We start from the raw sequence: 21,292 nt of genomic DNA on the forward strand, positions 1-21,292 counted from the left end.
TGTTTGGGTAAATAGATGGACGGTGCGTGTGTGGGGGGCGGGGTGTGTGTGTGTGTGTGTCTGCGTCTGCTGTTTCTAGGAATAAAACCGCAGCGAATGTCGTGAAGTCATGTCGTATTTGTAGCACAACATTTTATAGTAAACACTCCATGTCACTAAGCTAATAAAATTGTCCATTGCAGATCTATTTCACAAGTTTTTACGGAGTATCCAAAGCGCACACTGCTGTATGTCTCTTTCGCAGGCAGTGTAAGCATATTTTTCAGTGCCTGTGCTTCATGCGGCTTTTTAAAATTCCTTATCATTTTAGTAAAAAACTATTTAAAATCAGAAAGAGTACCCTGCTTTAATTGAATAAGAGTAAAAAATGCTAAAACATGAAAGATATTAATTATATTTTCCTGACATGGTCGAGTAATTAAGTTATGAAAATATTAATTATTTTCCGTTTAACTAAACAATTAGGGGTGGCAGATATTTTTCAACAGCCTGCTTAGAGAGCGTGTGTCCTGTGCTTCCCTGCAGTGGTGAACTATGACAATGTAGTGGACACGGGCTCCGAAACCGACGACGAGGACAAGCTTCAGATCGCCGAGGAGGATGGGCTGGCCAACCCCCTGGACCAGGAGAGGAGCCCGGCTGGCATGCCCAACCACGAGTCCTCCCCGCACGTGAGCCAGGCTCTGCTGCCAAGAGAGGAAGAGGAAGATGAGATGAGGGAGGGTGGCGTGGAACATCCCTGGCACAGCAACGACATTCTGCAAGCCTCTGTAGACGGTCCAGGTGAGTGTCAGGGACCGCTCGCCCCCCCCCCGTGCCAGCTTGCACTAATCTTCTCTACCTAGCAGAACAGCCACAACCGGATCATTAAAATATTTCTTCCCGTGGCCCTTGCAGAGTCGAGATACCAAAGCTGGCGACAGATTATGAAGTGATAGCAGCGCTATCACGTTACACCGCTGACATCTTGGGAAGGGGTTATGTTTCGGGTCTGGTGCAAGTTGCACACAAACACACAACCCCGAACACCTGCACCACGCTGGCCGCGTGCGGCTCATGGAGCGTGATCGAGATCTATACTTTCAGGACAGAAAATGGAAGCCGCATAAGAACTCACAACTGACATAATTTTGAAAGTTTTGTGTGGAAATTCTGTGGCAATGTCAGCTGTCAGTTTAACGCAGTTGCAGGGCCTGCCTGGCCCCGCCTATTGCAATCCAACCATCCAATCGTTCTCTTTGTTAGTGTAAATGTGGTTTCACACTTGTACCTGGTCAGGGAGCTTTTTTTATTATTTAATAGCTAAGCTAACTTGATAACGATGCCCGCTATTTGGTGGGAATCCCTGGGGAAGTAAAAATGGTCCAAGGCCAGCTGTAATAAAAATAAGGTGAATTATGTTCAGGCTAAAACTTCAGATGCCACTGTGCCAATGGAAATGTCTTGGTTTAAATTCACTTAGGACGGAACATCGCTAAGGTGTGAAATGATTAACAAAAGAGTATCGGTCTTATTGCCCTACACTCTCTCTCTCATCTTTATTTGGTAAGGTGGCCTATAAAAATTTTAAAAATTTCCCTTCTAATTAACCTTTGCGTCTCCTTAATCTCTATTTCCAGGACCCAGAAAAAGCTATCGTAATTTACCCCACCTTGTCTTTCCTTTGCAATATAAATAACAGTAGTTTTAAATAAATAGGTGAAGGGAGTGGGAAGGGAAGTAAGCGCAGCCTACTTATTGCATGCCAACAATACGTTAATAAAAAATTACAATAAAAGAGCCTACCTATATGCTAGTGGGATGTCGCAGACTATACGACATCGAACACACGCAGAGTGATTGTTTGGTATTCTGGAAGGAGGAAAATAAAAGCACTTCCACTAACTAAAGAAAATTAAATGTGGAAAAAAACAGAGACAAAAACAAGAAAAGACTGATGGCAGCTTGAATGTAGTGTATTTGGTTTTTCTTTTCCCAATATTCTGTGCCAAGTTCTGAACTCTTTCTGTTTCCAATTTTGCTTTCGGTGAAGGCTTCTCGAATCTCAGCAATCCCACACATAAACATTTATCGTTATATCCATTAAGTCTTAAGATTTTAGATTTTCAACTATGAGGGAGAACTCAGCCAAAGATGCTTGAAAGATAAATACGTTTAATTAGGGGCAGAGGATGATCATTAAAGGAAGTCTGACTGCTGCAGAAGTCATTAACAATCTTAAATGAAATTTTTATTTTTATGATAGCCATTTACATGTATAATAAGAGCCAATGATTCTTGGGAGCAGTGTGACAGAAACAGAGTGTGGCGAGAACTCATGTAAGACATACTATTTAAATGAGCTGGTGTTAGCGATTCATATTTGTTAATGAACTAGATATGCAGGGCTATAAGAATGAATGTTCTGATGCTTTAAATTTTAATATCTAGAAATCAAGGGTAAGGACCAATTACTAGAATTTCCACCCTTAAAGGAATAATTAATAATGATATAACAAATGTACCGCTCCAAACTTCTGGGGGGAAAAAAGTTTCATTTTAAAAAATTAAGATCAATACTTGAAAAACAGCCAACACACCCATGTCAAGCTGTAGTAGTTTGTGATCGCGGCAGCTTTTTGTGTTGGTCATGGGTCATAATTCTAAATGTTTTCATATACAATAGGCCATGTGAATGCCTTATCACCTGTAGTTAATGGGGCCTGTGATACAAATGAACAGGCTGTTCTTTGCTTTTACCTTTATGGTAAATAAACTAGCATTCTGGAGTCACGATAATTAAATAAAATGTAAATCCCTAATCTCATTTGGCTATTTGGACCAAGAAAGTTACCCGGCTATTACCTGTCTAGTTCTAATGATTAGTCGTGATTTATTGTTCTTTTTTTTTTTATTGTTTCCAAAAGTGGTGCCTTGATGTCTAATGAAAAGAAATTGGTCTTAAAAAGCTACTCATTGTTTATCCTGACTCTTAGATAGCACATTTTTCTTCTGATAAAATATTTTTCTTATTTATTGTTCAAAACACACACTATAGACAATAACTCTAATTCAGGCGCTGTTTTATTTAGTAGTGTTTTATCCCTGGTGCCTGGCTGTCTACCATCATACCTCAGCACATAGCTCGACTCTGAGATAAGCCCCTCTCCTCCGCTCTCTCTCCCTGGCTTTCTGTAGTTTGTCTGCAGGATGCAGGTTTCGAGCTGAAGAGCGCAGTGGAGTTCTCACTGTGCCTTTCCGGTTCCAGCACAATCAGAGTTTTGTGTTTAGAATTGTCCTTGACATTCTTTTGTCCCACAATGGGGTGGACACAGTGTGCTGGAAACCATGACATCATTATCACTGACACAGACTTAAATAAATCACCTGCGTCTTGGCCTCTTTCTGCTTATTCAAGGATTCTTCATCTTCAGGAAGAAAGTGCCCTTTATTTTTACAAACCTTCATCCCAAGGGTGACTGGAAAATGCAAACTTTTACAAGTGTTTTAAAAATAAATATACTATGTGGTTTTAGACACAGTGTGCTGAGTCAGAGGTGTCTTGGAAAATGTTTAAGGTTAGGCGAGAGGCAGAAAGGCAGCCGGGAGGGGACTGCCGTTAACTCGCAGGGGACATGCCTAACCTCCCTGCTATGTCCTTCTGGGTATGGTTCACATGGAACCTCACCGAACGGGCAGAGACGTAGTGTTTCCAGTGTATACCTGAAAAGGCTTAGTTTTCATTTTAATAAACCAAACTTGACTTAAAGGAAGAAAAAAAAAGGTTGGTGCTCAGTGAATCGAAGCAAAGTACACTGTAGGTAAAAAGTGACACCATCCCAGTGGCATGATCTTTGGGAAACGAGGTTATAGCTAAAGTTACTACAGAATCCAGTAGACACAAAGTGCCGGCTACACATGTGCACACCCAGCATTTAATAATTTGGGAAGCAACCACCTACTGTAACTTCTCTTTACTTTTTCATAAGAAAATGACAATGAGGAAGGAAGTGCAGCAGAAATCTTGAACATTACCACTATTATGCAAAAAAAAAAAAAAAAAATGCTGTTAACTGTTTTCCCCTCAGTGACTTGATCTCTCAGATGGAAAACTTATGATACTTCTGACTCTTAGCTACCAGAAATCACATGAGATGAACAAGAAAGAAAGACACAAAAGCTATATTTATATCCAGTACTGAACTTCTCAGAAATACCTTCATTTAATTCCTTGCAGAGACTGATAAAAATATCAGATGAGGGAGCCTTTCAAACCGATCAATTATTACAATTGACAGTACAATATTGCTATATATTGAACTTCTAAATGTTTTATGCAAAATGTCTCTGGAAAATAGTCTTAAATAAGAGAGAAGTCCAGGGCCAAGAATAAATTTAAAGTGGTTGTACAGTTTAAACAAATACCACTCAGGTTTTCTGACTGTTATATGTTCAGTGGCATTAAATTAGCATCTATTTAGTTTGCCTTATGAAGCCCAGAATTTTTCAATTCTGAATCCAGAAATAGATAAGCTGCAGGATACCTGTAAAACATATACTTGCATTTTGCTGTGACATTTGGGAGAAATTGTTCTTTTATCAAATAATTGTGACTAAAATACTATGAGCAAAAAATGATTAGAATAAATTCAGGAATTTAGAGACCTATGTATGAAGTTCCTCTTGTTTTAAGTAAAACGATTATCACAAAGAGGTATTTATACTGGAGCGTGTTTGGTTCTCATTAGTCTTGTTGTTGTCAAAATACAACTTTTAAAAGTCTATGTTTCATTTATGTATTCGGAAGATTTTGAACTGTTCCCTGTCCTTCTCTGCCCTCTCACATAAGCTACAATTGGGTAAATTCAAGAGTCCTCTCGTTTTTCACTCTTCCTATTTTAAAATACTGCAGTTTTAGAAAATGGCCTCGTATCATTTATAAGTCTTCAACTTGAATGTTACACATTTTTGTCTTCATCAGAACATTGAGCTGTTGTTCTGTCTGTATGGTTTTCCTCAGAAAACGACTCTGATTACCTCCTGGGGCGTAAGTAAGGAAGGGAGATATGTGTGGAGTGGTAAGGAAAGTCATAAGGAAGGCGTGTTTTCTAAGGTTACATAAAAGCAGTGAAACAGGTGTTTCCAGTACCTCTGGGATGCTTGTCTTATAAACTGGACATTACAAGTTTCAAAACGTAGAATTCGATTTTTTAAAAACTATGCTTGCCTAGGTTAGTGCCATCCAAAGAGGGGACAAGTACGAAAATAAAATAAGAAGTTCAGACTTGCCACCAACCGTCCAGGGTTCCTAGAGGCATAGCAGCTAGCGGGCCTCTTTGTCAGTACAAATACTAGTTGCTTTTGACCCTTATTGAAAAAATAATATCTTTCCCCCTGTTTGTCACTAGAACTGCCACCAGAAGAAAAGCCCTTCATTTGCCCCAAATAAGCACCTCTGTTTTTCACAGCTTGCAGTAATGCTTAAAGTAAATAAGTTTTTGTGCAGCTAGCTCTATTGGATTCATTCAATTGCCTGAACAAAGCTATTGTTTGGAGGTTTACAACAAGCCTTTTCTCTGTTCCCTTTAAAAGACGCGTCCTTGTTCCTGCGCTTGGCATGCTTAGTATAGTAAGCCTTTTTACAATTTTCAAATGCTAAAGATAATTTTCCCCCACAGAAGAAATGAAGGAAGACTATGACACTATGGGGCCGGAAGCCGCGATCCAGACCACAATTAACAATGGGACAGGTAAGCCGAGTGGAGCACCTCTGTCCCGTGTCCCGGGGGGCTGGCGAGCGGGGACAGAAGCAGGGACCCTTCCTTTTGCACCTCCGCCGCTTCGCAGTTAAGTCAGGCCTCACGAGTCTCTCGTTTCGCTGCAAATCCGAATTCTCTGTATCTTGGTATTTGGTTCAGCCGGTGTATCTTAAACCCCTCATTCTGCCTGTGAGCGCTGAGAATAATGAACTCGGTGAGTAAATCCTCGCAAAGCACGAGTTTGGCAAATTTCTGTAGGTACCTTTTATTTTAAAAGCTTGCACAAATCATTTTAAAATCAGGATGCAACGTGCCCCGTCCAGCCGCTGCTTGCTATTAGTCTTTTGGAATTCAAGTGATACAGTGTGATTTTGTTGGTAAAATATTTTTCTCAGAAAGAGAAGCCAAATTTCCATGCCCATTCCTCACCAAAACTGACACTCTGAGTCCCCTTTTGTCATTTCTCTTCCTTTAATGCTCAGTGTCCTCCAACCCTTCTAAGTAATATTTTCTAAGCACAAATTTTATAAAGAAAACCTGATACGTTTACCTCTTTTTAATGAAGCCAACAACAACAAAAACCCAATGGGAAGGTAGTGAGTGGTGTTTTGTCCTGCGATGTCGCTGCTCTAGAAGGGGCTTCAGGACAACTGTGAAAGGCCCCGTGTCCCCCACACGGCGCCTTCCCGCACGGCCTCAGGTCACCAGCGCAGATTTGCGTGGACTCGCTGTGTTCACCTCTCTTCTCCTGAAAAGCGCTAATTATTTTTGGTGTTTCAAACAATCCTTCAACTGCCATTACAAATGTTAGCACGGTGCCCAGGTTAAGGTTGCCTCCCAAAGCAAATCCAAAAAACATCAACTGCCTCAACTCAGATCGCCAATCGAGAAAAGTTACTGTGTTAGGAAGTTTTAGAAATGTGAATAGTGAAGATGATATTCCTCTCTCTCGTGTTGATATACATCATAATAAACTGCTCATGCTGTGCTTCTATTTAGAATGCTCTTATTAATAACGTACAGGGCACTAATTCACTTTCTTGGGTGTAAAATAAGAAAAAACAATGAAAATCTAGGTACAAAAATAAAACTGCATGATATAGGATTTTGGAAAACGTATAAAATTAGGAACCAACAATCCTACTTTTTAGATACAGCTCTGGCAATAACTAGATTATGACCTTGGGCAAGTCAATTACCCTCTTTGGAATTTACTTTCTACACCTGAAAAATAAATAGATGGAACTAGTTGTTTCTTAAGAATGTTTCTAGTTTTAATAGTCTCTGTTGCAGGAGTACCCTCACTGTGTAAAACAGAAACATGATGAAATAACTTTATATAAAAACGTAATTATAAATAACACAAATTAGATACTTTCCATAGAATGTCCCAACTCAGATAAAAAATGGCTTCGTGTTCCTTTTAAAAATAAATATTAAATTTCAATTCAAGCCTAAATAAATGCTAATTTTATTAACTTTCTCACTGTATTGAAAGTGTCACAAAAATAAATGTTTCCCCAAAGGGAAAATTTACTAGTTGTTTTACACATTCAAAGTTTAAAGGGAAGAAAAATTGTTCCTATTCTGAAGATTTAAAAATCAGTTTTGAATGTTCTTTCACCTGGCCTCTAGATCCGTTTCCCACACTGCTTACTACTCCTTACCGTGTGTGTGAACTTAGCCAATAAACAAACAATAGTAGTCGCTGAGGGTCTTCTCTGAGGTCACTGTCGCGTGTATGTGTGGTAGGAGATGGGTCAGGCAGTCCGAGACATGGTTATTATTTCATTTGGAAGATGAGACTAACTCTCAAGAAATTATAATGAACAATAAGTGAAAATATGGGATAATTATGCAACAAGTGGCAGGACCCATAGTCATGTCAAGTTACAGAAGTGGGAGAGGCCCTGTTGCATTAGGGTTAGAAAAGGTCTCATGATGGTCATGAAACCCGGACTAAGTACGTTTTCCACAGTCGTAGAGGAGTAAGGAAGGGCTTTCTAGCAAAGGGAGGAGTATGTTGGCCATCGGAGGAAACTGTGATATTTATTCAGAGACTAGTAAAAGGATTTGGCCGGGTCCTAGGAGGCAGTTCAAGGGAGATGAAGTGCACACTGAAGCTGAAGCCAGCTGATGCAGAGTGCAGAGCAACAAACAAAAGTTTGGGTCATGTTACACTACCCTGATTTTTTTTGGGGGGAAAAAAACCAGACTTTGAAAGACCGACTAGAAATCATTGTAGTTATTCAGGTGTGGAGTGATAAAAGCTTGTCCCAGGGTGGTGGCAACGGTGAAATTAGCAGCATGGCTTCTTAACAATCGATTGATTCTCTCGGTGATGGCGTCAGAATAGTTTCAAGATTACGCATTTGTGTGTTTAGACTATGGCGATACTTGCTATTTCTAGATAAGTGGAAGAAAGGTCCAGTTTTGGGGAGAAGACCTTGAGCTGGTCTTCAGACACAAATGTTTTCATATAGAAGTTAGACAAATATATAAGAGAACACGAGACTGTCCACTGAAAATGAGGAATTGAAACCCAGGAAGTCAAGGTTTGCTGTAGATATTTGAGAGCCATGCAAATATATTCAGGTAGAATTTAATATTTTGGGACTATGAGACTCACAATTGAGAGTGTGTTTATTGAAACAAGTATAAAGCTGAGGCCAGGGCTCCTGGTGGGTAGAAAGAAGAGCCAAATTCATTGAAAGAAGAAAGATTGTAAGAGAGACAAATATATTAAACATTCAGAACACAAAGACAGAAGGTTTCAAAAAGGAGAGAATGGTCAATTCAATCAAAGGTTCAAACAGCTACAATTGCAAACGAATGCTGAGCAGATACATTGAACTCGGTAATTAGGAATTTACTGCTGATCCTCAGTTCATAGCTCAGCCCTGTTAGAGAATGAACACCTCTCTCTTCCCAACCATAAGCTTACTGCTTCTTTCACTCTAGCGTCTTTTTAGATCCTAAATACATGTGGAATAAGACATTTTTTCTGGTTGAAATCACTGATTAATTGACTGTATCTTTCTTTTCACCCAAATCCTCCTGTTGAGGATCTAGCTGGCCTTCTCTAACCACCCCAACTTGAATGAATGATATCTTCCTCCAGTGAACTCATAAAACAAATCAGCTAACCTTTCCATAGATGCTGTAGAGTGTTGTTAATTAATGTGTTGTCTCTTCCAGATTAGATTGCGGACTCTGAAAGCACAGACTATTTCTTAGGCTACCACGTTGTCTATAAGTGTGCCTTAAAATTAATAGGCTCTCAGTAAATGTTTTGATGAATGAATGAATATGGAATTGTTTAAAGTCAGATTCCATCTTCCTTTTCTAATCAAAGCAGAACCAACAGACATTGGAACAGATAACTTTTTTTAAAGTTACACAAATTTTCTGATAAAAAGTGTTGTTATTAACTTGAATAACTTGTAGAAGGAAGACAAGGAAGCTGTCCCTAATATTTCTCTCTCAATACCCAACAGGCAAATTTCATTCCTAACTAAAAGTAAGGAAAACACCTCTGAAGTTCTTCCTTGATTTTACAAATCTACTAAATAGTAAGGTTTAACTTTATATAAATAAAGCAGTCTTTTAGAATCTAAAAGCATCTTCATAATATATTCTACTGAGTTTAAATCTGTAAGAAGTAGTGGGGAGGTTCAGTTGAATTGAACCACAAGATTCTAAAATTAAAAGTTACACTCCAGAACAGTTCCTTAACTGTAATTTGATAGTTGAGGAAACTGTAGTAAAAAAAAAATTTTAAAAATCGCCACATAGCTAATAGGTCGCAGATTTGGGAATAAATTCTAAATCATCAGACATATTCTTTTGCCTCAGAAGGTTTTCCACCACTCTGAGGAGCTGATCCTGCTAGAACACTGGAACACTTACATACTTTATCTAATTTGTCATCAAGTACTATCAGTTCTACTGTCACAAATACCATGTATCACTTGTATCCTTTTAAATACTCATTTTTCATCTATTACAATATCTTTCTAACTGGGCTCCCTGTTTTCAATCCCTAATTTATTTAATACATTCTTCACCCCAACAAAGTTAGCTAGAAGTTGTTTTCCTAACACTCCATTGTTTTCAGAATGAGGTGGCTTCTGAGCTGAGTTGGCACCCTCCATGGTCTAACCCCGTCTTGCCTTTAATACCACTTCCTAAAATATGCCCCAGCTCTGTAAGACTGTTTACCATTCATACTCCTTTGCCTTTGCTCATGGTTTTCCTTCAGCCTAGGAGGCCACTCATTCTTTCTTAGCCTGAGAGCTTTCTTAGCCTGCCTGCCTTATATACATTCTTAAAGGTCATCTCCACCAGGAAGCCACCGTGCAGTGTCCAACTCAGGGTTAACCACTCATTCCTTTGAGGGTCTCCTTATAGGATTTATTTCATTCTCGCGTATTATACTTAGTCACCTGCAGGCGTGTTTCTCCCCACTAGAATGTAAACTACATGAGGGCAGGAATGCTATGGCTTTGGGTCACTTTATTACCATAAATCCTGGAATGGTCTAGGTGAGAAAGAGTTTTTGAAGAAATAAGGGAGTGAATCAGAGAAAAACAATACTTGCCTTCCCTTTCATCTTTTCAGGTTGACATATTTTTGATACCTGACCTGAAAGAACCAACCAGATATTTTTATCTCCCATTATTCTAGTCTCCCGAACAAGAAAGACTCAGTTACATTGTTTTTGTTTTGTTTTTTAAAATATATCTTTATTGATTTCAGAGAGAGGAAGGGAGGGGGAGAGAGGGAGAGAGAAACTTCAATGATGAGAGAGTCATTGATCGGCTGCCTCCTGCACGCCCCCGACTGGGGATCGAGCCCGCAACCCGGGCATGTGCCCTGACGGGAATCGAACAGCCATCTCCTGCATCCAATATTGATGCTCAACTGCTAAGCAACACCCAGCTGGGCTCAGTTACATTTGATTGCTCTCTAGCCTTCATGTCCTCTATTTCTCAGTTCACATTCTTCCAGTAATTCTTTCCTCATTGTCCAAGTTCCCTTGCTAGTATCCTTAATTGCACCTTAGGACCCATAGGGCAAAATCCACATTCTGCTCTGGTATTAAGTGCCATCCATTTCATACCAACAGTGCTTCATTCTTGTCGGACCAAATCCTTGGTAATGTCAAAAAAGAATCGCATTTATGCCAACCTGCATCTGTGCCATGCTATTCCTTGAGAGGCTTATCTTGCTCTCCCCTTTCCTCCGGTCATCCCAGTGCTCCCCACCCTTTTTTTCTTCAGGGCCAGCTCACATCCCTTTTCCTCGGTGTGGTCATCCTTGAACACCCAGACCGCATCTCTGAAGTCCCACAGGCCTCAGGTGCACACGACTAATTTTAGCAGCTGAGCTGTTCCTCTTTAGACTGTTTGCACCTATTTTACCCAGCTAATTTCATGAGGGCAAAGAATTTCTTCAGCTGTAAATTGGAGGTAGATTATCATGATACCTACCTCACAGGATTGTTAATGTAATTAAATACATAATGTATACATTTGCTTTAGTAAGTGCCCCTCAAACTATTTGCTTTAAGCAAAAGACTACTCCTTGTTTCCCTCAAAGTGTCAGGTATAGCAGTAAATACACATGGTACAGATTGTGACTGGTAAAATGAGTGAATGAATGAATGAATGAATGAACAAGTAATTGGAGAAGAAATGGGCTCTGAGAAGGAAGCCCCAATAAGGGAAAACATTCCCTGTGGAGAGGATTAAGTCCAGCATCTTCATAGTAAAGTTAGGATTTAAGTTGCTAAAATCAACTTGTTAAAAGCAAAGAACAACCTCCTAAGGTATCGCTACTTTTTTACAGCAAAGCTAGATTAGCAGCATAGCAAAATTGACTTATAACAACATAAAGCATCAGAAACTCTGATTTATATTAATAACTTTCCACATTGCCTTCAATGTTTCTACATTTGTTTTAATGTTTTAAAAATGAAAGAGCATTGTATGTTTTAACGCGTAAGACAAAGAATGCATTTTTACAAAGAACCTCCCGTCTTTTCGATGTTAATCAGATTCAAATTCAGAATGAAATTATTATGTAGAAGTTTTAAGAGTGTATGAAAAAAACTGTTTTCCAAGAAGATTAGAGAAATGGAAAAACTTAGGAGCATTATGAACATGAGTTTGCCTAAAAGCTAGTAGTAGCAGGGATCTATCTTAGGTACATGGTGATCATTAGCATTAATGCGGTTCCACGTTCAAACCCAGACCCAAATAGGCCCCTGTTGTTTCCTCTTTGAAAGTGTGAAAGTTATATTTACCCAGACAATCTACTTCTGTAGTTATAACGGGCTATTAATAACCACCTGGGTCTTTGCTTCCTTTGCTGGAAAAAGAAAAGCACCTTGCATCTAGAAACTGGGCAAAGCCAATTTAGGTCTTAGTTCTTAATCTTACATAACGCAAGCAAATTATTGTCCAAGAAGTAACTACATATATTGACTCTAGATATAGTCATTAAACATGCTTCCAATATTTTAAGAATAATATATAACTGCTTCTACATATGAAAGGCAAATGTTGTTTTGGGGTGCTACAGATTCTAGGGTCAGATAAACTACATTTCAAGATTTGGTAGCATTTATAACGTTTGTGTATAATGACCATGAAAGCTGTCAAAGATTTTCCTTTACTTGGTCACTGACTAGCATCAGGAATCATCTTTTTTTTCCTGTCTTGTGTAACAATCAGATAAACAAAGAATAAAATATTTGTCACTTGTTAATAACCACTAAGGTACAGTCATTCTTTTCAGTCAGAGTATTTCTTTTGTGCAGAATTTGAGCTGAGGCTTGAGAAAGAAATTTTAAGGAAATAGAAAATCTAATTCCAGTCCTTAAGGAATGAAAAATCTTATGGTGTCAAGAGAAAAAAAAATACCAAAAATCATAATGACAGAAAGGCAAAATTTACAAATAAATACTTATAACCTCATTAGCTATTCAGATCGATAGTCACTGAAGGAGACCCTACTAGGTGCAAGGCATTTTGTTAAGCATCAAGAAAAACACAATGAATAATTACTGTCATTAAGGACTTCCATTCAATTGGGTGAATGAAACAATGGTGGATGAATAAGAAATATGTGTAAAATGTTTAACACAGTGTTAGACATAAATGTTCAATCCTTGCTAGTCATTATTTTTTATTATTATTATAACAGTATATGGATTAAGTTGTTTTATTTGAAACACAACAAGCTATGTAGGTTCAAGTGAAAAGTGCTCTCTCTTGCAGAGGGCATCTGACAGAGTATAGGATCAAGTATTAGAGACATGAAAATGGAAGACTGTAAATTGGAGGAAAGGTCTCTTCAGGACAAATGCTTGCTGAACATGCCTCTGTGCAAAAGAGGAGAGAAAGGCTGAAATGTAAGACTGGGTGAAAGATGGAGTAGGTTATCAGCAGAGTTGTGAGGGGATAGCTTCAGACGGTAGCCTTGGCTATGGGCAGGTACACGTGTTTAGCAATAGATTAAAAAGGAAGGAAGAATGATGGTAGAGAGATTTTGGTTGAATTTAAGGTAGTTTAGGGAATTTACATCATGTGGGTTGCATTGTATGAAGTAAACAGGAAAAGAGCTCCTCAGTTGACAGTAAGGGGATGCGAGAAGGATTGGAATCTTGAGGACTGAAAATACAGAGAGTTGCTGTAAACAATGTAGAGAGATTCATTTATCATCCTAAAAGAATATCCTATTTTGATAACATAGACTGAAACAAGTCAATACACTTATTAAAGTTTCTTTAGACATTCTGGGTACTCTAGGAGCAGGGGAAATGAGCTAGATTTAAATTTGGCAAGGTAAGAATGCAAGAATAAACGACAGGGATGGAAATGATGTCAGGCTCCAGGGTGAACTGAGGCAGGTGTAAAATCAGAGTGGGCGAAATAGACTGGGGGGCTTGTCAGGGCCTCATCGGCACGATGAAGTGCCCGTTTCAAGGGCATGAGGAACGCATTGATGGGAAAGGACAGGACGCTGAAATCAGAGATCGAAAGCCCCAAGCCCTGGTGCACAGAGTGGAACTGTCCCAGGGTTAGCCCGGCACCGAGGTGCGGCATCCGTGTTGCTGGCTAGAGAAAGTCAAAGCCCTGCGAAGCCAGGATTCCCCACGGGCTGTCTTTTGAGTAATGAAGTTTTCCAAAAATGATAGTAATGGCAGCCTGGGGTGAAGATAATAATAGGATGAGTGTCATTTTACTTGTGCTCTATGGGTAGTGTAAGAAAATATAATGGAGAAGATGGGTGACTTAAACTTCAAAAAATACTATCACAGATTGGAGGCTTTTTGAGGGTAGAGGTTACGTTTGCTCTTCTCCGTATTTCCTCTCAGTAGGCACAGCGTTTATATAGTGTTGGTGGTTGGTAAACAGGTTATTTGTTGAATTCATGAATAAATGAATGAACAAAAATTAATAAACTGGGAACACTAGTTTGAAACCGTAATGTGAATTAAAGAGTACGCTGACCCATCCTCTTTGCTCTGGGGGTGAAGACAGGTGAAAGCAGGAGTGGCCGTGCTGGAAAGGCTGTGAGGATGGAAGTTATCAAGGGATGACACAGTTTCATTTAATCTGAGGAAGTGGAACGCAGAGGAGGGTATCAGTAAGCATGTGGGGGGTAAATAAGTAATATGTGAGATGGGAAAGCAGATTGAACGGTGAATGAAGTGCCTAGTCCTAAGTTAAACTTGAGACTTCTTTATTTACTACAACCATAATAGTTAATTAATCAAGGTCTTCATAAAGTTACTCTGTATTGAGTGCCCTGAGAAACATGATTAAAAATAAGAAATATCCAAATTAGGAAAATACGATTCTTAAAAATTAAATGGAAATTTTTAATAAGCATCTCAAGTGGAGAATTTGGAGAACTTTTATGGTGTTTTTGCTTTGCCCCAATAGATTTAGATGTGGATCACCCAGTAAAAAAAATAAGCACGGGATTCAGAAAAGCAGGGACATGAAAAGAAAAACGGGGGGAAAATTTAAATTTAATATTTTATTTACATTGAAGTTGATATTTACATTGGCTTTCCCCACATTCCGTGGTGTTCTTATGTTGTTTAGAACTATTTATAATGTCATAGTGAACTTTTCAGCATCCAGAACCTATTCAGATCATAGCCAGTCAGTCAGGCATGGTGAGAAACTAAGAAGATGGTGTTCTCTCGCTCTTTCTCATAATGAGTCATTATGATATAGCTGAAAAGTGATGGGTTAGGAGTCAGAATACATAAGTTCTCTATCCAGCTCTTCCAGAAATTACTTGTGTCACTTTGCATGAGTCCCGGACCACACTGTACCTTAGTTGTATCATTTGTTTAATGAGGAAATTAAACTAGAAATTTCAGACTCCACTCCACTCCACCCTACCCTTCTTTCTAATGATTTTACCCAGAGAAAACAAAAAGCAAGGCCTGTGATAGTTAGCATGGGAGGGAGACGTTCTCAGGGGTCCTGCCTCATGATATTATACCCAGGACTCCACGGTCACACAAGGCCCTGGCTCGAAGGACCTCACCTTTGGTTCAGTGCTTTGCTGTTGACATTTTGCACTGGGCCCCACAAATTATGTAGCCGGTTCTGCTTATACCTCACCAAATGCACTAGGATAACAGTAGAGTGTAAACCAGGATGGGACGGGGTGGGATCAGGGATTTGAGTGCTAACGGACCACGTAGAAACGCCAGTTCTGTCCAGGTTTAGACTCCTCCAAGGGTCTCCTGAATAACTGAATCCCAGGTAAAGATCTAGACCTAGATTGAAAATCTTCCTTGAGCAAGAAACATCATAGGGCAAGGTACAAGTCTCCTAAATTGGTAATATTAGTGATGAGATTGCAGGCTAGCAAATGGTTAAGCCTCATTAAGCGCAAATTCTGAGTCACATCATTAACACAGAGAAAGTGGGGAAAAGAGTAAGAAATTTTCTGTACCTTTATTATCTTCTTGGTTTAAAAACTTCCAGTTCCTCTTATTACTCTTACATGGAGATTAAATTGAAACTTTTAAATTAACTAGCTTTCTAATATGGGTAACAGAAGCCACCCAATTTTGATCATGAGATATTTCTCAGCAAGGGTTGAGTGGACGTATAGTGTTAATCAATTGTGCAAGATCAGTTTATTAGATAATTCAATTAGTACCTAAATACTTAACAAGGAGCCATATTAATATAAAGCCCGTCTTTTTCTTCTTTTGTATGATATCTATCACATTTTTATATGATGGAAGAGTTTTATCATCCAGTCAGATATGTCATGAAAATTCTCTTTTTAATTTTTAAGTTAATGTCATACAAAGAGTTTTCAAAAGTAAAGATAGGTTCTGAGGAGGGAAAACAGAAGTAACACTTGGCAGGTTAGACAGGAGTGTCACTTTCAGACTGTAATCAGTGTACACCAAGAAGAGCCTGTCACTTCCTGGCTACTGAATGCTGATGCTGTGGTTTTATTAGCTTTGTTTGCGATTAAAAGCAGCTATCTTCAGAGCAAGAGTTCTCACAAGAAATAACTGATATCTCAAGCTTTTTAAGTGTCTCCTTCATTCATTCAAAAAATATTCAATAAGCAATGTTTTCCCTGTGACATTAGCTGTAGTTTCCAGACAGCTCCAAAATATATTTTCTGAACCTGTGTATGCGGATCCTCCATCAGAAAGCTGTGCTGATTTGAAGTTTTAATCGCAACAAATAAGGCACATGAAAGAGCAAACTGATTAGGGTGATTAATTAACTGAAATTATGGAATTCTGAAACTTCAAGGATACTCTAGAAAGAATATACTGGCTCATTTTACAGATGAGGATATTGAGATTTAAAAAATACAAATAGCTGAGCCAATATGAGGAGTCCAGTGACCCAGAACTTGGTCTAATTATTTAGTGATTGAGCATTAGCTGTATGCCAGGCACTGTACAAGGACCTGGTAATATAAAGCTAAATAAGACATGATCCATGCCTCTGTCAGCTCACAGACATGTAAACGACAGATTACAACATCACATGATAAGTTCAAATATTGAGATATACAGATGGTGCTCAGTAAATGCAGACCAAGGGTATGAACTCAGATTGAAATAGTCAGGAAGGCTTCCTGACCTGGGAGTAATTCTGGGCTGTTTCCCGAAACCATGTTACTGAATGTCTTATTTAGCCAGGTGAAGCAGAGAATTGAGTTCCTAGACTAGTGATTCTCAAACTGGGCAAGTGTCAGAATCCGCTGATGGACTCGTTAAAACACATATTGCTGACTTCATAGGTCTGGGTTGGCTCCCAAGAAATTGCATTTCAAACAGGTTCCCAGGTGATACTGAATCTTTGAGCCTGGAAACCACATTTTGAAACCAGTGCTGTAGAGTATCCTTACATGTCGTGTATGTGCAAAGCTCACTGAATTACTGGGCAAAACCACCATACTTTATAAACCCCTCTAAAATACAATAAAATAGTCTAAGAGTCTTTTCAGTAATATACCAATTCCAAATTTTAAATTCCATCATAATGTGAAAGATAATACATATTATCTAACTTGGGAATGTTTTTTAAAGGCATGGATTCTGTAGATACATAGCAATCAACTGTCTCAGGGTTAGTCGTCTCTCCATCTTGATATTCACATTTCTCTGACATAAACCTCAGTTTAAAATTAGACTCTGCCCCTGACGGGGCTACTTCCTGCTGTTTGGGGAGCTGCTTGATCCTGCAGAGTAGTGCGGATTCCCATCCCCTGTTCCTTCTGCAACTCTCTCTCCCAGACCTCTCACGCGTGGGACTCTTGTTGGCATCTGAACGCGTGTTCCCCAGAGGAAACCGCGTCTGAGCAGGCGTGGAGAGACCAACCCAGACTCCGTACGAAATCCCAAGAAGAGAAGAGAACTTTGCCGCTCTCGATGAGCCTTCCCTGGCTTCACACACACCTCTGTAGCGCCTGAGGCCCTGTTGGGCTGCCCACGTAGCTGTGTAATGAGAAAAAGATCATCCCCTTCCCTCAGGGTTGCATTTAGACATCTGCTGCCGATAAGGATATTGGAAGCCTTCTGCAGAAAGGCCCACGTGCATTTCTAACGATGAGATGCTTATATTCCATTAATTAGTCAACTTTAAACAGAGTAGCCATGAGACTTTGTATACCTCAACAAATGCTGAGGGTGGTCTCCTTTAATCTAAGAAATTCAATACAAATGACCAAATCAAAAATAGTTTTCTATGTTTTCTTATCATCTAAAATGTTATTAATAAAGCGACAGTTTTTTGAAAAGATGATGAATACAGTTACCTACATTTGTGATTGTTTCTTCTGGTCCCTTCTCCTGGATATATGAAGTGAATGAAAGCCGGATTATATATAAATGCACAATTTATACATTATACTGAGGAAATACCCACATATACATATACATATACATATACATATACATATACATATACATATATATATATATATATATATATATATATAATCCCCTGCTATACATTTGTGCATTTCTATGTCTGTATATTGCAGAATCACAAACATTTTAGTTATGTGTCTACATATGAGAGTCACAGAACTAGGAAAAGTTTCATCAATCAACATGAGTGTGTCTCCATCCCAGCCACACTCTGGCACTAGTAGGCACTCAATAAACAGTTATTAAGCAAGGGGATAGGTGAATGATTCCACTCAGGTATTTGCATACACTTGCTTCAGCTCTTCTGGAGCCTCCAAGATATTTTCCTTTCCAAAAGAATTATTTATTCATTTTGATGTTGATTAAAATGACTTAGCATAATATTCAAATATATTTCTTCAATTTTTAATGAAAATTAAAAACATGCTGGGTACTAGACAAGGGATAATAGAGCACCTGTCTTCCTACATGAACCCGTGCTTGTTACAAATAAAGAAAATAAATGGTGAGCCTATAGAAGTAAAGAGAGGGAAACAGAAAAGGAGTAGGATTAAGTATCAAGGTTTCGTTATAATTTAACTACTTGTAAATACTGATTAAAACTCACTTTTAAGAATCTATGAGAAAGTATCCTAAAACAACTCAACTGTTGAGGGGTGGTGACTGATTGAAGACCGATATATCTCTTTTATTTAGAGCTCCGTCAACATTGCTTGTCTTTTAGTCAATAATTTTTAAAGTCAGTCCATAGTGATACTATTATCTATCTAAAAAAATCAGTCTCTATCTTAAGCTAGACATAAAAGTATTTATGAAAGTATCATTAATAAACATTAGTATGATAGTGACTATCATATTTATAAGAAATTTGAGGCTTTTTTGACTTGCAGGCACCTAGAAATTTACCCTAGCAATAATAAAATACATGTGGCTATGAGGAAGCATTTTTAATTAATGAAATTCTTTTTTTAGAGAAAGAAAAGTTTACTCGACCTTCGGGAAGGTTGAGATATTTGCAAGACATTAGGGTAAATTTTAGGACTAAATACAAAATCTCTGGAGAAGGTACGGGAAGAAATTACTTGAGGTTTCTTGTGAATTTTATTATGGTTTGATCATAAATACCATGCGAATATCCTTTGTCAGTGTATTTTGGCAGTTCTTCCTAGGAGACCAAGGCGTGAAGAGGATTACCAAAAAAAAAAAAAAAGGTTGATTTTAGACTTGAAAAACGCAGTGGGGAATTCTGTAACTTTCTAGCCAATTTTCTGCCTCATTCCTCTGTCCACTCTACAGTATTATATTACAAAATCTTTGCAAAACCAAAAATGCAAACTTCCAAATAGAATCAAAACTTCATTCTTCTTAACAATTTTGAGAATAACCAAACTGTAATCCCATCACTTGTTCTATTATAACAATTAGGATGATTTGGGGTCTAAGCGACTGAAACACACATGGCCTAAAGTTAGAAAAGGGGATGTCCCGAGTCACAGAATCTAAGGAAGGTTGACAAGAGAGCTCCCGGAAGGACAGAGGCGCAGCGTGGCCCCAGAAGCAAATCCAGCTACGAATGTACTGTCTGGACCAGCTACTTGTCTCTGCTTCCCTCCGTCATCTGCTCTGCACTCCAGCTTCATAAACCTTACTCTATATGGGGCATATCAATTCCTTTGTTCTACTTCTTACACCTATAGTCACTCGGGGGGGGGGGGGGAAACTTTCTTGATGTTCTCTTTGGAACAAAGTCCTAAAATCATAAGGAAGGGACTTACTGAACTCAATTAGGTTTGTCGGCTACCCCCGGACCAATCAATAGTTTGGCCTAGAGAATGTAGGACTCAGATTGGTTCCCTTTAGGTGCAGCTTAATACACTGTGACTGGGGGAACAGGATTGTGCAGTAACATGGTGGCTGCCGTGAGCATCACAAGGCTTGGCAGTGGGGCAAAGGAGGCGTCGTTCCCAGGCAAAGGAGAGTGTCGTGGTGTGGGGCAGGAAAACCGTATGTTGCTAGTGCCCATAGCAACGCCAGGCAAAACCCACATTATGCCCATGATGGTTATGCCTAGTTCATGGAAGGCTAGGCTCTAGCTCACTTAAATCACTCTAGCTATTGGGACATAGAACTAATAGCGTACCACATGAAGCAAAGTCCTGGTGGAGCAAATAGGTGTAAATGGTCGAGTGCTATCTTCTTCATGAGACCCTCTGAATACTCATCTGGGCCCTTGCAAGCATTTATGATCCTCACAATAACTTATCACATAATTGTTCTACAATTGCTTGAATACTAGGGGTAAGTTTCTAGCTCAACCGTAGGTGTCTCATGCTTCCTTTCACTAGAGGACTTCTACACCAAGGTTAGTGTTAAGGACGTTATTCTACATGTATTCCATAAATGATTTTTGAGAGCCTACTAATTTCTAGGCAATGTACTCGATGCTCAGGATACAAAGATAATTAAAGATGATCCTTAAAGAGAGCTCATGATTTGATGGTTTTTGTCCCCATGACACTTGACATAGAAGCCTAGCATAGCCAAATATGATCTAGCGAGTGAATTGCCTCTCCAAACACCAGTGGTATATCTAGATGCAGTTTAGTTTGCCTATCCAGAAAAATCAGAATTTTCCTCCCTTTTAAGCCAAAAAGCTATTAATGCAAATCCAATTGAATTTGCATTTGATTACATTTCTGATGGAAACATTCATATGCAAATCAAAATTCATGCAAAGATAGCCAGATAATTCAAATAGTTGCTGAAATATCAAGATAAAATTAGGATGTTAAATGTACATCTACAATGTCTACTAGGACTAAGGATCTTTAAATGGGACAATGTTCTTGAAAAACATAAATAAATCAAGTCTTGAACATTTAACATTTGAGTAGGTCTGGGTTCAGAAGGGAGCTGTTACATTACTTTCTACTGCCAGTGCTGAAAAAGAAGTCAGTCATTGGTCAAATCAGTTAGTTGTTCAAAAGAGGTTCGTCTTGGATCCACTGTTTTGTTCCTTTTATATTTTTCTTGCGCTTAAAAACGAAAAGTGATTTTTGATAGATCTGAAGTTATTTTGATTACCCAAAACAATGGACAAATAGTTTGTGCA

General features: G+C 38.8%; 1 protein-coding gene across 5 annotated transcripts in view; it reads left to right on the forward strand.

Annotated features, from left to right (window-relative positions):
* ZEB2 (zinc finger E-box binding homeobox 2) overlaps positions 1-21,292 on the forward strand; it is a 130,508-nt gene that overhangs the window by 87,007 nt on the left and 22,209 nt on the right. For 3 of the 5 annotated variants that reach the window (XM_081143432.1, XM_081143434.1, XM_081143433.1), the window contains 2 exons: positions 526-783; positions 5,658-5,729. The exons of 1 other annotated variant lie outside the window; for it this stretch is intronic. In XM_081143432.1, the coding sequence (XP_080999558.1) occupies positions 526-783; positions 5,658-5,729 (330 nt within the window). The remainder of the gene's footprint in view (positions 1-525; positions 784-5,657; positions 5,730-21,292) is intronic. One more of the 5 variants, XM_081143435.1, reaches the window with a different exon arrangement.

Source organism: Miniopterus schreibersii (assembly GCF_964146895.1).
Source record: "Miniopterus schreibersii genome assembly, chromosome: 7".
NCBI lineage: Eukaryota > Metazoa > Chordata > Mammalia > Chiroptera > Miniopteridae > Miniopterus > Miniopterus schreibersii.